Below are 26,562 nucleotides of genomic sequence, written 5' to 3'. Positions count from 1 at the left end.
AGGCCGGGAGAACAGCCCTCCCAACGATGGTGCATGGTTAAAGGATCTGGATGTGTTTAGTTTGCAGAAGTGCAATGTTGTCTCGAGGGAGAGATGATAGAGGTCTTCGAATTTTTCAAGGGCTAGCCAGAACCAGCAGGGAAGAGGTCCAAGGAAGAAGCTTCAGGTTAGACAGCAGGAGGAAGGTCACTTTTAGGATTCACTACCACGAGATGTGGGACCGGCTACCAGCTTAGTTGGCTTCAAAAAAGGGTTGGACCCATTCATGGAAGTCCTGGGGTTCCAGGGCTTTGATGATGGTGGGATTGCTTCTGAAGGCCATCTGCTGGGAGATCAGTGGGCTTCCTTGGGCAGTGGGTTGGTCACTGGGAGGACAGACTGCTGGACGGGATGGGCCAGGGGCCCCATGCAGCAGGGCCCGGCCTCAGTTCTTACGTCTTACGATTCTACAAATGTTAAGGAGCAAGTATAGCTAGGGAAGAGCCGCCATTACGTGAAAAAGATCTGGGTGTCCGATCACAAATTGAGCATGAGATGGCGGTGGGATGGAGCTGCTAAAAGAGGCAAATTCTATCTCGGGGTGCATGGAATGGAACAGAGTCCAGATCATAGGAAGTCACTATTCGCTATTCTGCCCTGGCCATGCCCCACCTGGGCTCCTGTGTTCAACAAATTGGAGCTAGAGTCACAGGAAGGCTGCCAAGATGGTGAGGGGTCTGGAAACCAAGCCTTAGGAGGGCCTGGGTGTGTTTCGTCTGCAGCAGGGAAGGCTGAGGGGAGGGAAGAAAGCAGTCCTCAGATATGGGCAGGATCAGCAGGAGGGGACTTCTTTTCTCTGCTGCTCCGGCAGGCAAGAGCAGAACCAATGGATGGAGACCTCAAGGAAGAACATTCAGGCTGGCACCAGGAGGAACACCCTGATCAGTTGGGCTGTCAACCGATGGACCAGGCTGTCACATGAAGTGGTGAGTCATTCACTATAGCTCAAGGTGGGCATATATGGGAGACTGTCCTTGATTTCACCCTTAACAACACCCCTGCAAGGTAGGTTGATAGAGAGAGAGAGAGAACATCATAGCTGAGTGGTCTTGCCAGTCCAAGGCCGACTCTTCCCTTATTCTAGGAGAGAGAAAATAAAATACAGGCAGTCCTTGACTTATGACCACAATTGGGACCAGAGCTTCTGTTGCTAAGTGAGGCAGCCATTAAGTGAGTCATGCCCAATTTTACGACCTTTTTTTTGCTGTGGTCATTAAGCAAATCTGGCTTCCCCCATTGGCTTTGCTTGTTAGAAGCCCGCTGGGAAGGTTGCAAATGACAATCATGGGACCTCGGGATGCCACAACTGTCGTAAATATATGCCGGTTGCCAAGCCCCTGAATTTTGATCACGATTGCAGGGACACTGTGATGGTCGCAAGTGTGAGGATGGGTCGTTGGTCACTTTTTCCAGTGCTGTTGTAACTTTGAATGGTCACTAAATGAATGGTTGCAAGTCGAGGACTACCTGTTCTTGGGAATTGTTAAGACTGGAGTAGGGATTAAAGCAAGCCACCAGGTGGCAGCACCGAACTACACCTGGCTGGGCTTGCAAAGCTAAGCAGGACTGGCCCCAGTTCGCAGGTCGATGGGAGAGACCACTGCATGCTAGAGCAGTAGGGGGTGGCTGGGAAGTTGAAAGGACATCCTTGAAGAGGCAACCACAAACCATGTCTGTATGGTTGCCAAGGGATCTCCAGGGCTGAGACACCAGGCGCTCAGCTCATCTTGAGGGAAACATTATCTTTTGAGGTCAGAGTAAGAATATGCTAATACTGGAAGTTTGTAATTAGACCAACGGAGCTCTTGTCCAATGCAAATGGGATCCAAGGGACACATTTCAGGCCAGGAGAGAAAGGACGCAAAAGGACACAGATTCCTTCCATGCACTCCTGTAGGAACCTGAGGGCCCCCTCGCCAACACACACAAACACACACAAATGGCGTTTGCAGAAAGAGTGGCACGTCTAATCTGGGTCTTCAGATCCAGTCCTACTGGCAGATCAGTAAACTGCCAAGTGGCTTGCAACATAATTGAAATAATAGCCCAATGCATTGTCTAAATCAGTGTTTCTCAACCTCGGCAACTTTAAGACGGGTGGACTTCAACTCCCAGAATTCCCCAGCCAGCAAGCATTCTGGGAATTGAAGTCCACCCGTCTTAAAGTTGCCGAGGTTGAGAAACTACTGGTCTAGATCAAGCTCTTGGTAGCCAAGGACTGGTCTTCAAGCCAGGGCTGGCTTTCAAGAAATCTTCTCTATTTTCTCTTTTGGGCACTACTTTAGGGCTTGCCCATCCAGCCTTCAAGTTTTCCCCTCTCCAAATGAGAAGCGGGGGGCTGTGCTGTTCCCACTGTGCTCCATCAAAAGAGCTGGTTGGTGTGTCAAGGACAGATGTACAGTATATAGAAAGAAATGCAGATCTTCTGGTGTTTTCCATTAAGCTGCAGGACATGCGCTGGATCAGAAGAATAAGCAGGTGCAGGCTCTACACGGAGGCAAAACAGCTTGGCTAGTCTACCCCTCTTCAGTCTACCCTATAAATTTCTACTGCATTTCAACAAGCCAAAGTTTTTGTTTAGTTTATTTACTTATTTCCATTTAGGGGCTGCCCAACTCCAGATGACTAAGGGTGGCTTACAATTAAGAGAAAAATAAATAAAAAATAAATGACCCTTCTCAGTGTGCTGTACTGGATTTTATAAGCCGGTCCAATTCTGTTAGTGGATGGCCATAACAGAAGGAAGGAAGGAAGGAAGGAAGGAAGGAAGGAAGGAAGGAAGGAAGGAAGGAAGGAAGGAAGGAAGGAAGGAAGGAGATGGATGGAGAAAGAAAAAGGAAGGAAGGAAGGAAGGAAGGAAGGAGATGGATGGGAGGGAGGGAGGGAGGGAGGGAGGGGATGGCAGAGAGAAGGGAGGGAGGGAGAGGTTGGCAGAGAGAAGGGAGGGAGGGAGGAAGGAAGGAAGGAAGGTGGGGACAGGGGAAGGGGAAGGGGAGAACAATTCTTCCCAAGGTTCCTTTAGAAAAAGCAAAATGCTATCTTCTGAAAACAAGAAAGCAGACTGAGTGAGACTAAAGATGAAGGAGGGCATTGAAAAAAATAATAAAACTAGGTTCTGTTGTGCAAGCTAAGGAACAACCCAAAGAGGAGAAGATGTAAGGTGCACTTAAGGGTGCTGCTCTGGCAAACCAAATGGTTTCTTTCTGCTCTCTCCCCCAATCGCTCTGTCCAGTTGGGGCTGGAGAATGCGCATTGTGTTTAGTTGCCTCTCCCGCCTGCAAATTTTTTTTTTTTTTAAAAAGAAGAGGCTGGCGGGCACAGCAAACAATCTATTCTTTCAACCAGAACGAAGGCAGCTGGATGCCCCTTGTCGCCTACAGGAGCTAAAAGGAAATGAAAAATTCCAGGGACAGAGGAATGTCTGTTCCAGCCACCGTGAATAGCACAAAGGCTTGTAGCTATTCTTAAAGGGAGAGTGAAATCAACTATCCTATTCTCCCCACCACCGTCCCCCAGCCTCTAAAAAAACAGCCTTGCGACAGAAAAGCTCCAGCTGGAAACTTGCTGGGCCAAATTGTTAAAATTCCACACTTCTTGGCGTGGGTTGATGCAGTTTGAAAAGGGCTGGGGGGGGGGGCAGGGGAATGCTTCCAGGTTCCAGGAAAACGATGAGGACGTTCTGGTGCCCCCGTCTAGCTCTGGGTCCAGGCATCCAGCGAGGTGAGGAAAGCAGTCCCGTCCCATGGCTTGCTGCGGAAACCTTGGTTTTCGGCAGCCAGGCATGAAATGAGAACTGGAAACCTCAGTCTTGGACCTGAACCCAGCATAGTGGCATCCAAATCAAAACATTTTTTTTCCCCAGAAGGCGAGCATTTATGCAGTTCCAAAATTTAACTACTTAAGAGGGCAAAGGTATAGACAGAAATAATAACAATAATCATGACCATGATCATCATGATGATGATGAAAAAATTCCATCTGTCATCCATACAGATGTACCATGCCAAGACATTACGACCTCCCAGGTTCTTGGGAAGAACTCGATGCGAACGAAGGCCAACGCCAGCTAAAGAACTGGCAGCTGTGATTTCACGCTGTTGTGTATTTAATGCTACCACCACCACCACTAATAACAACAATAATAATAATAATGACATCAATCCAACATTTACTGCACAAACACATAAAGGGCACCGTAAGGCATTGAGTTTTCATTGTACAGTATTTTTAGCCCTGTTCCACTTTTTCTATGTGGCTCAAAAAAATAACCAGTGGTACTATATCCTCATTAATATATTATCATATCATCATATCATATCATCATCTTCATCTTGCATTTCAAAACTCTGGGCAAAGTTTCCCACTCTCTGGCCTTGCAAATGCACTGGATTTCTGTTTCAGCCCATAAGGCTAGGCTGGCAAGGAATTATGGGCCCTGAAGTCCAACGTATTGAACAGGCGCCAGGGTGGGGGCAGCTGCGTACATCCCAGATGAAAATGTACGTCCGTGGGGTCCCAGCCGGGGGCAGGACCTTGCTGATTTATCTTCGGCTCAGAAAATAAGCTAGGTTGGGCCTTTGGATGGGAGACCACTAGGAAACCTCGGGGCTATAGCCTAGAGTGGGAACTCGGAAAGAAGTCCTGGAATTAGGCAAGAGCAAACATGTGGTTACCTACTGTCAGACTGCCCAGAAACCATGCCTTATCAAGGTGTTCACACAATGCACTTTTCCTGGTCAAGTCAAAATATAAGATCCGGCCAAGTATTTTGTTACTCCCTTTGCATTCCAAAACGCAGGGCAAAGTTTTCCACTTTGTGGCTGTGCAAATGCACTGGATTTCAGTTTCAACCCATAAGGCTAGGCTGGCAAGGAATTATGGGCCTTGAAGTCCAACATATCGAACAGGCACCAGGGTGGGGGCAGCTGTGTACATCCCAGATGAAAATGTACATCCTTGGGGTCCCATCTGGGCGCAGGACCTTGCTGATTTATTTTGGGCTCAGAAGATAATCCGGGTTGGGCCTTTGGACCACTAGGAAATCTCAGGGCTGTAGGCTAGAGTGGGGATTTGGAAAAAAGTCCTGGAATTAGGGAAGAGGAAACCATGTGGTAGCTCTATGCTGGAGGTGGATGATCACTTTAGTGACAATGGAAAAGGCATCAATCCATAAAACCACTGGAGTATTTTTCCAAGAAAACTGCACGGGCAGAACATATAAAATAATTGACGATATAGTGCCAGATGATGGGCCCTTCATGCCGGATGACACTGGATATGCCACTGAGGAAGAGCTGAGGATCTTTCCGAGTACTAGTGGTGCTTATGATGTGGCTGGATTAAAGCCTTTGGGATGTCTAGTTGCTGATATTGCCATACAGGAAAAGAAGATCTGAAGCTGCAAAGACAGAACTGCAGTGGGAACAAGGAACGTAAGCAGCGTGAACACGGGAAAGCTCAACGCAGTGAAAGACTGAAATAGCTACGAAGTGACATCACCAGCATTAGTAAATTGAGATGGAGCCGGCTTGGACCCTTTCAGTCAGAAGATCCCACCGTTTGTTACTCAGAAGATGGAAAACAAGGAAGGAACAATGCTGCTTTTATAGCCAGCAAGAAGAGGACTTGGCTACAATGCAGTCAATGGCCGGATAATATCAAGCTTCACAGACAACCTTTTAATATGGTGATTATTAAGAGACGCCTAGAGCGCCTCTGGAGGAAGACAAAGACTGAATTCGACCGAACCCAGGTAAAAGCCGTCGTTAAGGCCTACCTTGTGGCGATAAAAGCGGCGAAACGTCAATATTTCTCCGCTCTTATTGCGTCTGCAGAATGCCACCCGACGGCCCTGTTTAAGACCACTCGATCCCTTTTGGGGAAGGTGGGTTCAGCGACCCACCTACAGGGCCGTGCAGAGGAATTTGCTGAGCATCTGCAGGACAAAATCGCTCGGATCCGCTCCAAGTTGGACTCCAGGCATGAGGCGTGGTCTGGAGAGATACCAGGGGAACAGGCTTACCCAGTTATCTGGGAGCAGTTGATCCTGTTGGACCTGAGGAAGTGGACAGGATCCTCCGGACAGTAAATGCCACCACATGCCATCTAGACCCGTGTCCCTCCTGGCTAGTAAAAGCAGCCCAGGAGGTGACATGTGGTTGGGCCCATGCGATGGTTAATACATCCTTGGGAGAGGGGGTATTCCCAGTCGCCTTTAAGGAGGCGTTGGTACACCCCCTCCTCAAGAAACCGTTGCTGGACCCTACTGTGCTGGACAATTTTCATCCAGTCTCCCACCTCCCCTTTTTAGGGAAGGTGGTTGAGAAAGTGGTGGCTTTGCAGCTCCAGAGGGTCCTGGAGGAAACAGATTATCTAGATCCCTTTCAGCCAGGTTTCAGGCCCAGATACGGGACAGAAACGGCATTGGTCACACTTATAGATGACCTCTGGCGGGAGCGGGATGGGGGCAGTGCATCCATCCTGGCTCTCCTTGATGTCTCAGTGGCTTTCGATACCATCGACCGTGGTATCCTTTTGGGGTGGCTCAGGGAGTTGGGGGTGGGCGGCGTAGTCTTAAGCTGGCTCACCTCCTTCCTCCAGGGCCGGTCCCAGTCGGTGGTGATAGGAGAGGAGAGATCCAGCCCTCGACCCCTCCATTGTGGGGTGCCGCAGGGTTCGGTTCTCTCTCCTCCCTTGTTTAACATCTACATGAAACCGCTGGGCGAGATCATCCGTCACCACGGGTTGAGGTATCATCAGTATGCTGATGATACCCAATTATACATCTCTATCCCGGGTGAGGTAAGTGATGCAGTGACTGCCCTTTCTGAGTGCCTGGGGGCTGCGTGGGCCTGGATGGGGAACAACAGGCTTCAATTGAACCCTGGTAAGACCGAGTGGCTGTGGGTTAAGGGTTCTTCTGTATCTGGGACATTAACATCTCTGGCTCTGGATGGGGTGGCACTGCCCCAGACAGACCCGGTGCGTAACTTGGGGGTCCTCCTGGACTCACGGCTCCTGCTCGAAGAGCACGTGGCAGCCGTGGCCAGGAGAGCCTTTGTGCAGCTACGTGCTGTGCACCAGTTACGCCCCTTCCTGGACCAGGAGGCCCTTCAAAGAGTCACTCATGCCCTTGTTATCTCTCAGATAGACTGTTGCAATGCGCTCTACATGGGGCTACCCTTGAAAAGTATCCGGAAGCTTCAGCTGGTCCAGAATGCAGCTGCGCGAGCTGTTTTTGGTGCCCCCAGAAGGGCACATGTAACACCACTGCTGCGCGAGCTGCATTGGGTACCAGTTTGCTTCCGGGTCCAATTCAAGGTGTTGGTTATCACCTTTAAAGCCCTACATGGCATGGGGCCAGGTTACCTGAGGGACCGCCTCTTCCCCATCACATCAGCCCGTCCCACCCGATCATGCAGAGAGGGCATGTTGAGGACCCCATCCGTAAGAAAATTTCATCTGGTGGGGCCCAGGAGGCAGGCCTTCTCTGCAGCAGCTCCCGCCCTTTGGAACATCCTTCCCCCGAGGTGAGGCAGGCCCCTTCACTCCTGACCTTCCAGAGGGGCTTGAAGACCTGGTTCTGCCGCCTCGCTTGGGGTGGAGAGGGGAATAGATCTACATGGGGATGGTTGTTATAGTCCGCTCCTCCCACACTTGGACTGTTTTAGATGTTTCATCCCTTGGATTTTTTATTCTTTATTCTTATTTCTATTTATAGTATTTTATAGTATTTTATTTTTTGTATTATTCTAATGGTTTTAATCACTTGTTGTAAACCGCCCAGAGGCCTCCGAGGGGAGGAGATGGGCAGGGATAAAGTAGATACATAAATAAAAAAATAAATATAAATAAAATTATCCAAGTTTATGCTCCAACTCCCGGTGCAGAAGGTTGATGAACGTTATGCTCAAGTTCAACCTGAAATCTACCGAACGTGCAAACATGGCGCGTGGCTTGTGGTTGGAGACCGGAATGAGGAAGTTGGAAAATATTAAGGAGGAAAACAGCTGGACTGTCTTGGCCTAGGAAACACAAATGGAGCAGGGGAAGGGCTTATCAATTTCTGCCAATCTGATGTTTTCTTCATTGCCAGCCCTGCCTTCCAACAACTGAAATGATGCCTCTATACAGATAGAATACACAGAAATAAAATTGACTATATCAGTGTTTCTGTCATGAGTAAGGATGGCGCGCAGGGGGCTCCCATCCAGGCTGTTAAGCGCATGCGTAGCACTGAGGAATTGGGCAGCCATTCAAAGAGACACAGATCGGGCCTGCCTTAACCTTTGGGGTTTATATGTCTGGGTTTTTTCCCACGGTTCTTCAGTTTGTTAGGATTCATGTTATGTACTAGCAATAAAACATTAGAGACCAGTTCCTTGTCTCAGCGTGTTTCCTGGCTGTTAGGACAGTTTCTCAACCTTGGCCACTTTAAGACGTGTGGACTTCAACTCCCAGAATTCCCCAGCCAGCATGGATGGCTGGGGAATTCTGGGAGTTGAAGTCTACATGTCTTAAAGTGGCCAAGGTTGAGAAACACTGGACTATACTATTGGTTCAAAGAGGGAGAAGAGCTCAGTTAGGGCAGCAAAGAGGTGGCTAAGCGCTGACTGTGGAATACATCATTATCTTCTCAAGTGCCAACTCCAAGCTGCCTCAGAATTGGCAATGTGGTGGAGAGCTTCTGCCTTTGAGGATCAGCCATCAACAGTCAAGGAACCAGCAATCAAGAAATCGCCAAGACTAGCACTTGATAGATAGATAGAGCCAGTTTGCACTAGTGGTTAAGGCAACGGGCTAGAAACCAGGAGATGGTGAGTTCTAGTCCTGCCTTAGGCACGAAAGCTGGCTGGGTGACCTTGGGCCAGTCCCTCTCTCTCAGCCCAACACACCTCACAGGGTTGTTGTTGTGGGGAAAATAGGAGGAGGAAGGAGTATTAGGTATGTTCGCCGCCTTGAGTTATTTATAAAAGCAGTAAAGGCAGGATAGAAAATAGATAGACAGACAGACAGATGCTGGGATGTAGCATCTACATCTACACCTACAAAGATCAGAATCACACAAGCCATGGTCTTCCCGGTGACCCTCTATGGAATCCAAAGTTGGACTTTGAAGAAGCAGGACAGGAAGAGCATTGATGCTCTTGAACTCTGGTGTTGGAGAAGACACCTGAGAGTACCATGGACAGCCAAGAAAAGACAGAACAATTTTGGAGTTCTCACTTGAGGTGGCACAAATGACCAGGCTCCTATTACACTATTTCAGCCACATGATGCGAAGATCCAGCTTTCTGGAGAAGGCTCTGATGCTGGGAAAGGTGGAAGGAAAGAGAAGAGGAGGAGGACCAGCAGTGAGATGGATGGACTCAGTTACAGGGGCAATGGGGGCACTGTTGGAAGACCTGAAGGACCAGGCTGGGGACAGGTTGACTCAGAGAAGGTCTATCTGTGTGGTCACTGACTTGATGGCACATAATCATCCAACCATCCATCCATCCCTCTCTCTAACTTGATCTTCCTTCCTTCCTTCCTTCCTTCCTTCCTTCCTTCCTTCCTTCCTTCCTTCCTTCCTTCCTTCCTTCCTTCTTCCCTCTCCCATCAAATTCCTTCCTTCCTTCCTTCCTTCCTTCCTTCCTTCCTTCCTTCCTTCCTTCCTTCCTTCCTTCCTTCTCCCCTCTCCCATCAAATTCCTTCCTTCCTTCCTTCCTTCCTTCCTTCCTTCCTTCCTTCCTTCCTTCCTTCCTTCCTTCCTTCCTTCCTTCCTTCCTTCCTTCCTTCCTTCCCTCCCTCCCCTTCCCTCCCCTTCCCTTCCCTTCCCTTCCCTTCCCTTCTTCCCACCCACCCAATTTAGCCAGCTGCCCAGCTCCACTGAGACCCTGGCTGCTGTGTCACACTAAAAGCAGTAAGAACAACGAAGACAAAGAAAAGAATGACATACAAAGAGAAAACGTTTTTTGCTAACTTACAGCATCCTATAAGACGCTCACCACCCACCTTCACCTGGGCAAAACGCCAGGGTTTCAGAGACTTTTTAAACCCGCTCAGGGTGGGGCCATATGGATCTCGGGGGAGGTGGTGGTGGGGTCACTCATTTCCATTTATCTTCCACCTTTTCTCAAAGAGATTCAATCCAAGCAATTGATTCAATTAAAAGAAAACCATTATTTCAAGGCCCTTAGTGCCAAACCGGGCATTAAGGCTGACCTGCCCTCTTCATTCTCCCAGCTGATATCCAGGCCTGAAAATCCCACTTTCTGAATTTTCTTTTCCCTCCCACCTGTTCTCATGTCACTGATGGCCCCTTTCTCTCGCTGTAGGGGGAGAGATCTGCTAGTCTGGGGGAGGAGGCAGGTAGCCCCTTTTCCAACTAACACATTTTATTAAAACGCAGAAGATTTCTCTAGTTATTTCATGAACCCAACAGACAGCCAAAAATCTGCTTCTTTGCCATCTGCATATTGTTTGGGTCTCGTTCCTCTGGAATCAGAGAGAACCGACCATCCGCTACCTTCGTGTGTTTGGGGGAAAAAAATCCATCAAATCTCCTCTTATCCTTCTTTTCTCTATCCTTCTCTTATCCTTTTCAGGTGTAAACCTCCCCACCAACCCCCACCATGGCCAGTCCTCACCTGATTTAGCATCAAAGGCAGCAAGAAATATTCTTTCAATTGCAGGGAAAAATTGAGACGAGGGCACACTGGAAGCCAGGAATTGGATGAACTTTATCCTTACAGATTAAATGTCTGAAAGGTACTAGCCATCTCTTTTTCCCTTAAAAACAAAGTCCTGGGTTGCTTTTTTTTTCTTCTTCCCTCCCAATCCCATTTCCTCTTGCGCTGTGCCTTTTCAATTGTAATCTAGAAGGCAAAGCCTCTGTCATGTCGGACTTCCTTCAGCATCCTCCGTGACAAACGAAAACAACTCTAAATCAATAAATAGATATACAAAGTGATTTCTTAATAACACTCCCAGCCTGAAAGATATTCCCCCCCACTTTTCTTTTTGAATTGCAATTCCTGCAAAACTCAGCGGGTGACTGTCAGCCAGCCAGCCCACCTTTTCTCTCAGACTATACTACCTTGCTGGGTTGTTGTGAAAAATAAAAACAGGAGCACAGGAAAACAAGCAGGATGGGCCTTGGAAGAAAGGTTAGACATTTTAAAAACCGAAACCATTAAAAAGCCCAGGAGGGTTCCCCCTGCACCTGCTTCTGTTTTCATATCCCCAGGGTTTCATACAATCCCTTCCCTGACTCTAACTTTGAATCGGAGTTTGCTCTCCCTATGACTCATGGTCTTTGTTCTGAAAAGAAAAGAAAAAAAGGTCTATTTTCCCCAGTTTTCCAACTAAGGGCTTTTAAGGCAGAAAGGGGGTTTTTACAAAGAAAGGGGGTGGGGGACGCTGAATGGTGTTTGCATGAATCATACAGAAAATGCAGTAATAACTATCATAAGGACAACCACCACCATCCTCAGCCCATCCTTTGGAGGAGTTTAAAAGGAGGGGAAATCCTTTTCAGAATTCACAGAAAGCACTCCCTCCAGCAACTGAAATTTCCTTTGCAACTTCAAAGAATAAATACATTATTCCAATAGCATGCCACATTTCACTTTCTCTTTCTCTCTCCTCCTCTTCCTCTGCCCCCCCCACCCATGCATTTTTCTTCCTGAGTCAATTGGAGATGGGGGAGGGTTCTAGGATTGGCTCTAAAATGCATATTCATATTTTATTTGCATACATTTGTGCATGGAAATAAGTGCTGTCCGTCCTTCCTCCCTTCCTCCCTCATCAAATTCCTTCTTCCTTCCTTCCTTCCTTCCTTCTCCCCTTACCCATTGAATTTCTTCCTTCCTTCCTTCTCCCCTTACCCATTGAACTCCTTCTTTCCTTCCTTCCTTCTCCCCTTACCCACTGAATTCCTTCCTTCTCCCCTTACCCATTGAATTCCTTCCTTCCTTCCTTCCTTCCTTCCTTCCTTCTCCCCTTACCCATTGAATTCCTTCCTTCCTTCCTTCCTTCTCCCCTTACCCATTGAATTCCTTCCTTCCTTTCTTCCTTCTCCCCTTACCCATTGAATTCCTTCCTTCCTTTCTTCCTTCTCCCCTTACCCATTGAATTCCTTCCTTCCTTTCTTCCTTCTCCCCTTACCCATTGAATTCCTTCCTTCCTTCCTTCCTTCCTTCCTTCCTTCCTTCTCCCCTTACCCATTGAATTCCTTCCTTCCTTCCTTCCTTCCTTCTCCCCTTACCCATTGAATTCCTTCCTTCCTTCCTTCCTTCCTTCCTTCCTTCCTTCCTTCCTTCCTTCCTTCCTTCTCCCCTTACCCATTGAATTCCTTCCTTCCTTCCTTCCTTCTCCCCTTACCCATTGAATTCCTTCCTTCTTCCTTCCTTCCTTCCTTCCTTCCTTCCTTCCTTCCTTCCTTCCTTCCTTCCTTCTCCTGTTACCCATTGAACTCCTTCCTTCCTTCCTTCCTTCCTTCCTTCCTTCCTTCCTTCCTTCCCCCCTCTCCCATCAAATCCCTCTCCCATCAAATCCCTTCCTTCCCCCTCCCCTCCTCATTTTATTTATTATTTATTATCTAAGTAAGTGTTTCTCAACCTTGGCAACTTGATGAGGTATAGAATTGGTGGTTCAGGAATTCTGGGAGTTGAAGTCCACAAGTCCACACATCTTCAAGTTGCCGAGATTGAGAAACACTGACCTAAACCCCCGCAACTGTGGCACTCTTTCCCACAGTTAAATAGCAACCCCTCCCTATAAACTGAGGAAGCCACCTTTCACCTTTTGTGAGAGCATTAAGAATCAGCACACCAGACCAGGCTAAGCCGTATGATTGATCACCTGCTCTCCCCTTTTCCAGCCATGGTCAGCCAACCTAATGTCTTGAAAACAAGCAAGCAAAAAAATACCCCAGCTTCCAAAAAATACACTAGACGCAGAAAAGAACTTCTGTGAGTAATGTTATAGCAGTGCTAGCAGAGGATTAATTTTAATTTTTTTTTCTCCTTGGCCTGAAAATACATTCAGTTGGAAAAGGCCATTTTATTTATTCCTAATAAACATGGGTGTTGGAGAAGGCTCCTGAGGACACCCTGGGCAGCCAAGAAAACAAATGGATGATTGAACTAAGCAACCTAGAGTTTTCATTGGAGGCACAAACAAATTCTTAAAAACATAGTGTTGGTAGGGACCTAAGAGGACATAAAGTCCAACCCCCTGCACTTCGGACACATGATGCGAAGACCCAGCTCTCTGGAGGAGGCTCTGATGCTGGGAAAGGTGGAAGGAAAGAGAGGAGGAGGAGGACCAGCAGCAGGGTGGAGGGACTCAGTAACAGGGGTGATGGGGGCACTGTTGGAAGACCTGAAGGTCCAGGTTGGGGACAGGTCCTCCTGGAGGAAATCTAACTATGAGGTTGCTAGGAGTTGAAAACAACTTGAGGGCATGTAATCAATCAATCAATCAATGCAAAAACCCAACCCCCTTGAGAAGTCCATAATGCTGGGTGGGAGGAAAGAGAAGAAGAGGAGGACCAGCAGCCAGGGGGAGGGACTCGGTTACAGGGGGGATGGGGGCACCCTTGGGAGACTCGAAGGACCAGGTTGGGGACAGATCCACCTGGGGGAAATCTATGTGGTCACTAAGAACGCTTTTGAACTTTGGTGTTGGAGAAGATTGCTGAGAATACTGTTGACAGCCAAGAAAACAAACCAGTGGATTATGGAACAAATCAACCAGAGTTCTCACTTGAGGCACCAATGGCCGGGCTCAAATTGTCCTACTTTGACGCATGATGCGCAGACCCAGCTCTCTGGAGGAGGCTCTGATGCTGGGAAAGGTGGAAGGAAAGAGAAGAGGAGGAGGACCAGCAGCCAGGGGGAGGGACTCAGTGACAGCAAGGCCTGAAGGGACAGATCCTCCTGGAGAAGGTCTATCTATGTGGTTCTGAGAATCACCAGCGAGGAGGAGGGACTCAGTGACAGTGGCAATGGGGGCTCCCTGGGAAGAGCTGAAGGACCAAGTTGGGGATAGATCATCATGAAGATAATCTATCTACATTGCTGCTGAGAATCCACCGACTTGATGGTCTGTAACCAACCAGTCAGTCAACTGATGGATGCATAATTAGGCCAAAATATTGATTTATTTGATCAGCAGCCAGGTGGATGGACTTAATTACAGGGGTGATGGGTCCACTCTTGGAAGGCCTGAAGGACCAAGTTGGGGATAGATCATCCTGGAGAGTCTATGTATGTGGTTGCCAAGAACCAACCCCAACTTATTAGTAGACAATAATCAATCAATACCCATAAAGCATTAACCCAAAAGGGGGGCAGCTATTACTTGACCATGGCTGATTTCAGAAAAGGCTAGGCAGGGTTGGATCTGGTTAATACTTGGATGGGAGGCCACCAGGAATCCTTAGGAGTCTCCCAGAAAAAGCTTTTGCTCTGAAAGCTGCACGGATGTCTTCAAGTAGCCCCCGGATGCTGTTGGTTACATCTAATAAAGAACCTGTATTTAGTAAACATAGAATTTCTGGCAAGATATTACCCTTGGAGCTCCCAGAAGGGGGAAAAATCCATTTTAAGCCTTTGCAACATAATATTTTGAGATATCAGGGTAGGAAGCAACCTCAGTAAACTCCTTGCTCAGGATTTATGGTGCAGAGTGGTAGGATGTCGAGCTAAAATCCACTTCAGGCTCCATCCTACAAAGTTTGAAGGCACTGACTTTTAAATACTTTATGATTTATGACTCAGGAGCCTGAAAAAAATACCGTTAGTTGTATCAGCTGTGGTGGAAAAAGGTAGCCCCTCCCCCCAAGTACACAGGTAAGCTGCATTCCTGACCTATGAGATGCCCCTCCCTGCCTATGAACTGCTGAAAGCGCCTTTGGAAGAAAACATTCACAGCAAGCTGACTTGACCCTGAGGAGCAAAAGGGAGAAGACACAGTCAGGAACAGCCAGTGTGGCCCAGTAAACCCGATTGTTTCTATTCAGTGACCACATCTCAAAGATCACATGGCTAGCATGCTGACCTAGTAGGAAGGGACAAACAATAATAAGGTCATGCGATGGGTTTATCGAAAATATTCCAACATCACCCTGTAATTCCCACTGTGCCTGCCTTTTTCTTGGTTTGGCTTGTGCCTATCTTTGCATGTGGTGGGCCAAAAGTCTATTAGCCCGAGTTCTGCTGGTGCTCGTGGCCACTCAGCAAAGTGTCAAAGCTTTGCTGGGCGTCTAGTATATACTGTATTAGTGAGTGCATGCAAATAAAATTATGTTGTACAGGTAGTCCTCGACTTATGACCATTCATTTAGCGACCGTTCGAAGTTACGACGGGGCTGAAAAAAGTGACTTGTGACCAGTCCTCACACAACCATCACAGTGTCCCTGTGGTCACATGATCAAAATTCAGGCACTTGGCAACCGACATGCATTTACAACAGTTGCAGCATCCCAGGGTCACATGATCGCCATCTGTGACCTTCCCAGCTGGCTTCCGACAAGTAAAATCAATGGGGAACTGCGTGATTCACTTAATGACCATGTGATTTGCTTAACGACCAGAGTGATTCGCTTAACAATTTCTGTAAAACATGTCGTAAAATTGGGTGCAGTCACATGATGCCTTGCTTAATGACCACACTGCTCAACAATGATTTTTTTGTGGTCGTAAGTCAAGGACTACCTGTATCTTCAAAGTGATTTGGTTGTTTTAGTTCAGCCAGGTTTTGGCCACAAGACAACCTATCTTTGTACTGATAATCCTAGAAGGGTTCCCTTGCTTATAGCCTGGGATCTCCTGATGGTGTTCTATCTAAATCCTTAAGAGTGGAATGCAGTGCTTGGATTTTTCTTCCTAGAGAGAACAGCCTGGCTCCAGCACTGTTAACTTTTCAGCCCCTGAAGATGAAACGATTAATTTTAAGCACAAGTTTATTAATTATTCTCATTTATTACTTAACACATGTTCATTTCAATCTCTCTATCTTTCAATGGCTGTTCCCAAGTAGTAACAACAAGGTAAAAAAAAATTACATCTAGCCTACAACCTACCCTAATCAAACTCAGAATTACGTTTTAATTTAAACATAATTAAATTAAAATGAGAGCAGTAGCAGTTTCAAGAAGTAACTGCTTTCAGATTAAAATAAAAAGGCTTTTAATGCCCAGGAAGGAAGGAAGGAAGGAAGGAAGGGGGGGAGGGGAGGGGAGGGACAGAAAAGTTGCAAAATGTACATCTTATAAAAAAGACTTATCTTGGTTATTTTTGATTGATTGATTTTGGTACTTGAAAGGCTTTGCTAAGGCCCAGCATATCAATCTTTTAATGAAATAACTTTGAAAAAGCTCCCTGCTTTGATTCCCATTATACACAAATGGATGCAATTCATTTGCAAGGCTGGTTATAACTGCTTAGAGCAGCGTTTCCCACCCTTGGCAATTTCCAGGTGTGTGGACTTCAACTCCCAGCATTCCCCAGCCAGCATGCTGGGGAATTCTGCTGGCTGGGGAATTCTGGGAGTTGAAGTCCACATGTCTTAAGGTTGCCAAGGCTGAGAAACACTGCCTTCGATGAATTACGACTTTTAGATCCGGAGTGTAAACATGCAGAGAACCGCAAGATGGCAGCTATAACATAGAAGAAACTCTAGCTGTCCTCTGCTACCTGGTGGTCCCCTTGTTTTTTGCAATTGTGTTTTGCGTGTTGTACGAACCCAGCCAAATATAGTTTTTCTCCAGAAGTTCCTGGTTCAACCCACAGCATGTCTGGGAAACAAGACAGTGTTGAATCTTAGGGAATTCCTGCTAATGAGGGGAGACCTAGACTGAGCTACTCACCTGTTTTTTTTCCCCAGAACCATGAGGACTAGAATCTTACTGAAAAATTTAGGAGACTATTTTAGCTCAATTGTAAGGCAGTCAGTCAAATGTAATATATGAGGATTGGGCCTATGGGCTGTTTTAACATAGGAGAACATCCTTTTTTTAATTTCAGCATTAAATCCTCCCTGTCTACATAACCGTTAGATGTGGAAGTTTAATCCACTCTTGAGTGATTTACATCTTGCCTTCCCATAAAAAATGAGTTAAGTAAAATAAATTAAATAAAAGCAGTGGAGACACCATTACAATGCAATTAAGGCAGTACCCATTCAACTCAGTAGAAAAAAACAGAATATACCTAAAACCAGTAAAGTTTCTCTTGAGTTGACATGGGCTTTAGTTTTCTTGGCAACAAGAAAGGGTCTGATATTCCCTTCTTCCAGGATTTCAACTTCCATAGCTGGTCTCCACCCCAGGGATTTCCTTGTGGTCTCCTGTCCAAGTACTAACCAGGTCTGGCTTTGCTCTGGAGATCAAACAAAGTTTGCTGATACTGCTATCTGCTGCGACAGATACATTATATAAAAATGACTCATTGCAACGGAGAAGCTGGCCTGGCGTTTGCTCCCTCTGCTTTGCCCCTTAATCTTCCTCCTTTCTGATTTAATTAAACAGCACTATGGTGAGATGGGAAGAGAGGTGTGGATCAGCCTGACATCATGGTGGCTTGATTTAAGCCTCCATCAGGTAGGTGACACAGCATCAGCTTTATTTGGTATTCTTGGAAGCAAAAGCAGGAGAAAAAAATGGGGGAAGGAATTCAGATCAGTGTTTCTCAACCTTAGCCATTTCAAGATGTGTGGCCTTCCACTCCCAGAATTCCCCAGCCAGCCATGCTGGCTGGGGAATTCTGGGAGTAGAAGGCCACACATCTTGAAATGGCTAAGGTTGAGAAACACTGATTTAGACTGTTCCACAGCAAAGCAGGAGAGGAAGACAGCCCAGGAAATCAGGCAGAAAATTCTGGGATGGACCTGCTGGGGTGAGGGGGAACTTTAATGGGATTCACAATAATAATAATAATAATAATAATGATGATGATGATGATGATGACACCAATCCAACATTTACTGCACAAACACATAAAGGGCACCGTAAGGCACTGAGTTTTCATTGTACAGTATTTTTAGCCCTGTTCCACTTTTTCTATGTGGCTCAAAAAAATAACCAATGGTACTATATCCTCATTAATATATTATCATATCATCATATCATATCATATCATCATCATCATCTTCATCTTGCATTTCAAAACTCTGGGCAAAGTTTCCCACTCTCTGGCCTTGCAAATGCACTGGATTTCTGTTTCAGCCCATAAGGCTAGGCTGGCAAGGAATTATGGGCCCTGAAGTCCAACGTATTGAACAGGCGCCAGGGTGGGGGCAGCTGTGTATATCCCAGATGAAAATGTACGTCCGTGGGGTCCCAGCCGGGGGCAGGACCTTGCTGATTTATCTTCGGCTCAGAAAATAAGCTAGGTTGGGCCTTTGGATGGGAGACCACTAGGAAACCTCGGGGCTGTAGCCTAGAGTGGGAACTCGGAAAGAAGTCCTGGAATTAGGCAAGAGCAAACATGTGGTTACCTACTGTCAGACTGCCCAGAAACCATGCCTTATCAAGGTGTTCACACAATGCACTTTTCCTGGTCAAGTCAAAATATAAGATCCGGCCAAGTATTTTGTTACTCCCTTTGCATTCCAAAACGCAGGGCAAAGTTTTCCACTTTGTGGCTGTGCAAATGCACTGGATTTCAGTTTCAACCCATAAGGCTAGGCTGGCAAGGAATGATGGGCCCCGAAGTCGAACGCATCAACCCTTAGCCTTAGAAGTAGGGGGTGGAGACCCATCTCTCTCCCACCGTCTTCTCCTGCAACCGAGACTTGGAAACCTGCGACCCCCAACCTGGTGGGGTATCATGTAGCCTGCAAACCGACACTCCTTAACTGATGTATCCCCCAAGAATTTCTTCAAGCCCACCTTGAATGCCCCCCCAAGTTCGTAGCCATCATCACATCTGGTGGTGGTGAGTTCCACAGGCAAACTGAGCCCTGCGTGGAGCAGATCTTCTTTTCATACATTCTGAATCTCCTCCCAAGCAGCTGGTTGGGGTAAGCCCTTGTCCTTGTCATGAGTGCTGATGGCGAGCAGGAGGGGGCCCCTATCCAGGGGGGGAAACGCATGCGTAGTACGGAGGAGTTAAGCAGCCATTCAAAGAGACACAGATCAGACCCGCCTTGACTTTTGGGGTTTATCTGCCTGGGTTTTCCCACGCTTCTTCAGTTTGTTAGGGTTTTCTGTCTTATGTAGCAGTAATAAAACACTAGAGACCCACTCCTCGTCTCAGCGTGGTTCCTGGCTATTAGGACAGTCCTGGTCGTTTGACAGTGGAACTAAAACCCCACAAACTCCTCGGAAAGTTGTTTCATGATGGCAGAAGGAAAAAATCAAATACAGGGGGCCGGAAGAAATCATAATTAATACTATTTAATTTCTTGACTTTCTTCCCTCCCCTTCAAACCTCCGATCCACTACAGGTAGTCCTCGACTTACGACCATTTGTTTGGCAACCATTCAAAGATACGACGGCGCTGAAAAAAGTGACTTATGACCGGTCCTCACACTTACGACCGTCGCAACATCCCCGTGATCACATGACCAAAATTCAGGGACTTGGCAACCGGCACGTATTTACAACGGTTGCAGCATCCCAGGGTCATGTGATCACCATTTACGACCTTCCTAGCTGGCTTCTGACAAGCAAAGTCAATGGAGAAACCTGGATTCGCTTACAGACCACATGATTCGCTTAACAAGCAAAGGGGGGCATAAAATCGGGCATGACTCACTTAACAACCACTTTGCTTAGCGATGGAAGTTCTGGTCCCAATTGTGGTTGTAAGTTGAGGACTGCCTATACCTCAGATCATTCTGACTATACCTTGGGCTCCTGCAATGACAGACCCAAAGGGACTCCTCGAGATCATCCACTCCACCCTGCTGCCTGGTGCTTCTCTATCTCCAGTCAAGGACAGCTCAGGGCCTTCTGAAGCTGCACCAGGAGCATCCCTCGAATATATCTTCTTTCCCGCTAGCTCTTACCTTTAGAAACTTTCTGCCCTACCCTGCAGGTGAAAGGGCCTGCTGAAATTTTCTCAACCCCCCGCACACCCCAGTCCCGGTTTCTACTCTTGCAACAGAGAGCAAATGGGCACCCCATTGGGCAGGGATTTACAGGCAGCCCTCGGATCGCCCCCTCCAACCTCCCTCTGCACTAAACGGCTGGCTTATTCATCAGATTTTCTTCCCAGCAGAAAACCTGCACAGGAAGGAGAACAAGAGTGCCTTGAACACAGGCAGAAAGTCTTTCCTGCAATCACATCCAGATGCCCAACAGCTAAGGTTAGACCAGAAAAACAGGCACGCGCTGGCTTTGCCAAATCCGGTCCTGGAGCGGGGCCCATGTCTGACTTACTTCCGGTGGTGCAGCTGGTAATCAGCAAGGAGAGGAGGCTGGCGATGGGGACGACCAGACACACCGGGGAGCTGGGACTCATGCTGAGGGCACGCAGGGGACTCCGACCTCGGCCGGGTCGCCTGCCCACTTCACCAAGGCTCACAGGTCTTCCGGGATGGAGTCAGAACCTGCAGGGGGGAGAAAGACGCCCAGTTTGTGAGTCTGGTTAGTTTGAGGGCAGGAAGGACCAAAAAGGAGGAATTGGTATGTTATTTTTATATTTATATTTATATTTCTTTATATATATATATATATATATATATATATATATATATATATATATATGTATATATGTATATATGTATATATATATATAAATTTTATTGAACCTTACAGTTAAAAAGGTAAGAACTAATATAAACTGAAAAAAATAAAAGAAGAAAAAGAAAAAATAGGAAGTGCAGAAAAGAAGGGGAAAAAATAAAAATGGAAATAGAAAAGAAAGAAAAAATAAGAAAAGAATAAAGAAAAGAATAAAAAAGAAATATATAAAGGAATATAAAGGGGGTGGTTGATGGCTTAAAGATGCTCCCTCTGCCTTTTAGTTTCCCTCTTTTATCTTCTTCTATTTTTGCCCTTTTTATATTTTTATAAAGGTTTTATAACTTTTATTTTTAAGCCACCCAGAGATCTCTTTTATAGTGAGGTGGGCAGTGTACAAATTTAATAATAATAAAAAAATAAATAAAACTGTTACGTTATAAACAAGCCAGGGTTCTGCCAACTACGAGGTCAGCCTCCCCAGTCATGTCTTTCTAGCATCTTCCCTCACCAGATCCCCCCAAGATCCATTAACACCCCAAATACCCAGCTTGTATGATCTGCAGCACAAGTGTCACAGTGGAACTGAAATTGAAGTAGACTGCTTCTAAAGTGGAGGCTCCACTTGGATAGGTTAAGGATGTAGAGACGACCCCAACACTACTGCACTCTGGGGTTCGCCCCAAAGGGGGGCCAGAGAGGAGATTCGCCACCAGTTCCCCAAAGCTATTGCCACCCTCTGTTCTCCTTCTGAGTCTCCTGCACTTTGAGGTAGACTGCCTCTGCATGGGGAGGCTCCCCTTTGCTAATGAGGCTCAGGACCACGCAACACCTTTCGAGGCGGGGGGCGGGGGAAGCATTTATCTTGGCCAGGGTTCCTCAACCTTGGCAACTTTGCTTTGCTTTGCTTTGCTTTGCTTTGCTGGCTGGGGAATTCTGGGAGCTGAAGTCCACACAGCTTAGAGTTGCCAAGGTTGAGGAACCCTGGCCTAGGCTCTTCTTTTCGAACCAAAAGATCATCTAAAAGCTTTGCAAAGGAAGAGGAGAGACAGAAGTAGGCCGCTGGCACCTTTTTCCCAGATTGCAAAGTTAAGCCGCGGGGCTCCTTGCCACAAGACAGAGAAAAGTGCACCAGGTGGAAAGTTTTAAGAGGGACTGGCCCAATTCCGGGAAGATAAGGAGGCTGTTGGCTGCTGGGTAGAAAGGCAACAGACAGAAAAGCCAATTTTCTTCAGCTGCAGAAGTGAGAGGCCTCTCCGCATTAATAATAATAATAATAATTATTATTACTTATTTATTTATTTATTTATTTATTATCCCGCCTTTATTATTTTTATAAATAACTCAAGGCTGGAAGACCTTGGCCTCTCACTCTGTTCAGGGGGAGGAAGGAAGGGCCGTCCAGAGCCCACAAAGCCTCACCCTCAGCCCCAGCGAGGAGAGACGGACAGGCAGGCCATTGTGGGAGAGCGGGGGGGGGGGGGCTTGTGCCCCGACGCAAAGACCCCCTCCCTGAATCCTGGATGGAGCTGCTGGCAGGACAGCAGAAGATGCTGCTGGGCTCCCTTCGGCAGAAAATTTGCAAGCAATGGCAGCCCTTTTTTGGCCTGGCTGCCCCTTCTTTCAAGGCGGGAGCCAAGCAGGGCCCTCCCACCCAGAGCTGCATCAGAGATTGCAAAGACAGCCCCCCCCCCCTTGATCTTCTTTGAAAGGGACCCCCTCACCCACCAAAGAGGGCGAGGCTGTCGTTGGCCAAGAGCCAGGCAGGTGACCAAACTAGGAATGTATCCTTCTGGAGATGGCTCAAGTGGGGGAAAGCTGTACTCTTGAGGCAGTTGGGCCTCAGGCCATGGTGCAGGGAAGGACAAGCACATGGCCCATCAGATTTGGTTGGCCTACCTTCCTCCATCCCTTCCCTCTCTAACCCTCCCTTCCTCCCTTCCTTCTCTATTCCTTCCTTCCTCCTCCCTCCCTCCCTTCTCCATTCCTTCTTTCTTTCTCCCTCCCTCCCTCCTTCCTTCCTTGTCCCATCCATCTCCTCCCTCTCTCCTTCTCCCATCCATCTCCTCCCTCTCTCCTTCTCCCATCCATCTCCTTCCTCCCTTCCTCCTTCTCTATTCCTTCCTTCCTCCACCCTCCCTCCCTCCCTCCCTTCTCTATTCCTTCCTTCCTTCTTTCTGTTTCTTCCTTCCTTCCTTCCTCCCTCCCTCCCTCCCTCCTTCCTTGTCCCATCCATCTCCTCCCTCTCTCCTTCTCCCATCCAACTCCTACGTCCCTGCCTCCCTCCCTCCCTTCTTTCTCCCTGCCTCCCTTCTCACAGGGACTCTGGCCAGCATAAACACACTAACCGCGGTCACAGCAGACGGTACCCATCAGAGCAGCCGAGATGCCGATCCATCTATGACCGACCGGCCGCGCTTCCGGGCGCTGTTCTCACTCCCCGCTCTGCCCCGATGCCAGCGTCTCCCCACGCCCGCGGCTGGGTCGGAGCACAGCAGAGCGGGGCCCTCTCCTGCCCCTGACCGGATCCGGGCTGTTAAGGGAAAGGACAGGGCAGCCTGTGCGCAGAGACCCCCGGTGGCCGCCTGCAGCCTCCCGCCGAGCCCCGAAGCCCTCGCTTTGATTCTGGGGGCTCTGGCGGGTGGGGTGGGGTGGGGTGGGGTGGAGGAGCCCAAACCGGGGCACAGTCCAAAGGGGCCAGGCTCTGGGGCACGGTCACCAGCCCCATCTCCCTGCTTCGGTCTATGCATTTAGTTGACGACGACGACGTAGTTTTTTCACCTTGAGGAGGGTGTCCAAACGAGCCCCTCGACTTCTATTTGATTTATTTATTTATTTCTATTTCAAATTTCTGTCACCGCCCATCTCTCCCGAAAAGGGGACTCTGGGCGGGTTTTTTTGTTTTTTGTTTTTAATCCTCTCTTTCTCCCCTCCACCGAACCTCCACTCCTTTAAAACAAAACGAAAACGATACCCCAAAATTACTTATTTATCCTCTCCATTTGTACGGAGCCCATCTCAAGTTCTTGACCGTATGTGGCTACCGATAATTAAAACAGCCTCAGAACAAAGAGACGACGGCGCACGTGCAATCCGCAACCGGGGTAAAAAACGAACCCACCCACCGAAAAGGCATCAGCGCAAGTCGTAAAGTATCTTCAGCTCCCCCAATTCCACCCTCCTAGGTGCATTTTCGTACAGCCAGTTTCCCCAAGCTGCACAGCTGGCTCGAAGCGTCTTGACTCATTTTTTCCAAATATAAAACGACCCTCCCACATCTGTAGCTTTTTGTCCCCACCCCAGTCCCCGACATCAATTGTTCCCACTGCCTTCTTTCGGCATCTAAAGCCCACCAGCAGAAAAGATGCTTCAACCCAGCTGTATCTGCTACTGGGATGTTTCTGAGCCTCAGGTTCTGACGGTTGTTGTTTTTTTAATAGTTGTGCTTAGCTTAATCCCCTTATCAGGAGCCTAAATTTGCAGCACATAATTCTTGAAAACCCTCCATTTTTTCCCTGTTCCTTTCCCCCCACTTTTTTGGTATTTTAATTCTTGCTAAATTTACTCCGTTCACCTATTTCTGCACTTTCTTTTTCTTCTCTTTACTTCTTATTCTTTCTCCTATTTTTTTCTTTTAGATTTGTTTTTTATTGCTTGAAAAAAGTCTTTAACAAAAAGAGAGAGAGAGAGAGAGAGATCTGAGCTGTGCTTAGCTTAGCTTAGGAAGTGTTTAAGGCAGTGACTCTCAACCTTGGCAACTCTAAGATGTGCGGACTTCAATGCCCAGAATTCCCTGGCCAGTTGAAGTCCACACAGAATTGCCAAGGTTGAGAATCACTGTTTAAGTAAACATCTCCCCCCTTCCTCAGATCCTGCTCAAGGGCAGCCGTGTTGCAAATCAATTTGTCTAAAGAGCAAGGAAGATGAGCTTGATGGAAATACGCAGGAACTGTTACCTAGGCAAAGGGGGCTGAAACATTTTTTAAGTCCAGGACAGCCAGATAACATTTGGAAGCGGCTCAGACAGACACCTCCCTAATTCACAGGAGTATAAGGAGGGGAGGCGGTCCAGCACAACCAGGCTTGCAAGATTCTGTTATTGCAGCCAGTCTCAATAAAAGGAGTTTTAGCCCCTCTGTGGAGTTGATTTCCTGGTCTGGCCTACCTAGTAGGGCTGACAGTTTGGCCTCATCAGAGATTATCTTGGAAGGGAATTAGCAAAGTGGATTGAAAGGGAATGAAAGAAGAGAGTCAGGAACAGGATTAGCAAGAGAGATGGCACTTTCCCAGCACCTCTGCTGAATTGGGGAGGATGGAGCGCAGCTCAGCCGCAGGATGAGGCCCCAAGTCCTCCCCTTGGCCTCAGTTTCTTCATCATCTCCCCTCACCCAGGAAGTCCTGCCAAGACCACTTGACTGGCCATCCTTGGTCCACCCAATGACTCAACCATTTAGCATTTATTTGTCACCCAAAGGTTGAGCCCGTGATCTGCCATCACGGCACGCAAAACCCCCTCCCTTGGGTGACCCCACCCTAATCAGCTGGGATGGTCATGCCCAGAATCAGTGGCTGGAAATGTGAAACACTGGAACTATGTCCCAAAACTGGTTTGATTTTCCCACCCACAGCAGGTGGGGAAATCAGGTTGAGCAGAATGAAATGCCGGCAAATAAAAGAAACTTTCATAAAACGTCGCCTGGCAAAAATCAACATGATTAAGTGGGCAACCAGATGATTACTTGACAGTCTGGGTAAAAGAGGCACATTGCAAATAGCACAACACATGGGTCCACTCGTATTAAACTTGATTTATTTAACCATGTTTATGGAATCAATTGCATTGACCTGGACCAGGGCAAGGCAAATCCAACCCAATCACCACTGGCCAGGCCAGAGTGCTGAAAAAAACAGCCAAATGAATACTTGAAACGTGGAAATAACGAAGCCTGAGGGTCAGAGGGTCCTTAGAGATCATCTAGTCAAGCCTCCAACTTGGGGTGAGGGGTGTTGGCAACCCCACAGAGATATCGTGCATGCCACAGCATCATAATGGAAATGACACCCATTGTGTCATTTGCAGCCAGAACCAAGAAAACAACCCAGAAGGGAGGCAAGATAAATGGCCTTGAACCGAAAGAGCAACTTTTATTGATTGATTGATTGATTTGATTTGATTTCTATGGCCGCCCATCTCAGCAAGTGACTCTGGGTGGCTTACAGTCACAAAAAACAAAACAATTAAAATAATTAACACAAATAAAATAACACAAATATCTCTTGTCCTCTATAACAGAAATACCTCTGTGTTATTTAATCCCTGTGTTATATATAACACAAATATCCCTGCATTATTTTAAAAAATGTCCCTCAGAAGCAAGGCCATATTCTTCATCATGAACAGACACCCAACCCATCTCAAATCTCATGGTCAGCTTATGCTAATTGTCATATTATTTAATTTCTGCTTCAGTTACCAGAACCAATTCAAATCTGTTTGGACTAATCATTTGACGACAGAATCTCTCTCTGAGTTAAGCTGCTAGGTGATTTTATTACCACCCCTCCATGTTTTTACGTAATGGCTGCCTTTCATTTGCGACTAAAACTTTTCACAGAATCCTAGAGTCAGAAGGGACCTTAGAGATCACCTAGTCCAACCCCCTGCTCAGTGCAGGTTCCACTAGGGCATCTGACAGATAATCATCCAGCCTCTGCTTGAAGACCACCTTTCTTTTATTGATTTTATTTTATTCACATTTCTATTACCGCCCATCTCCCCCCAAGAAACATCCAAGTAAGTCTAAAGCAGAGTTTTTCAACCTTGGCCACTTTAAGACGTGTGGA

General features: G+C 47.3%; 1 protein-coding gene across 1 annotated transcript in view; it reads right to left on the bottom strand.

The window, feature by feature from the left end:
* PTPRS (protein tyrosine phosphatase receptor type S) overlaps positions 1-20,583 on the bottom strand; it is a 176,250-nt gene extending 155,667 nt beyond the window's left edge. The window contains exon 1 of the mRNA XM_063290915.1: positions 20,416-20,583. Within this exon, the coding sequence (XP_063146985.1) occupies positions 20,416-20,497 (82 nt within the window). The 5' untranslated portion in view covers positions 20,498-20,583. The remainder of the gene's footprint in view (positions 1-20,415) is intronic.
* Positions 20,584-26,562: the final 5,979 nt, after the last annotated feature.

The sequence above is a fragment of the Candoia aspera genome, chromosome 1, assembly GCF_035149785.1.
Source record: "Candoia aspera isolate rCanAsp1 chromosome 1, rCanAsp1.hap2, whole genome shotgun sequence".
Classification (NCBI taxonomy): domain Eukaryota; kingdom Metazoa; phylum Chordata; class Lepidosauria; order Squamata; family Boidae; genus Candoia; species Candoia aspera.
This window is presented reverse-complemented; position numbering and strand designations above follow the sequence as displayed.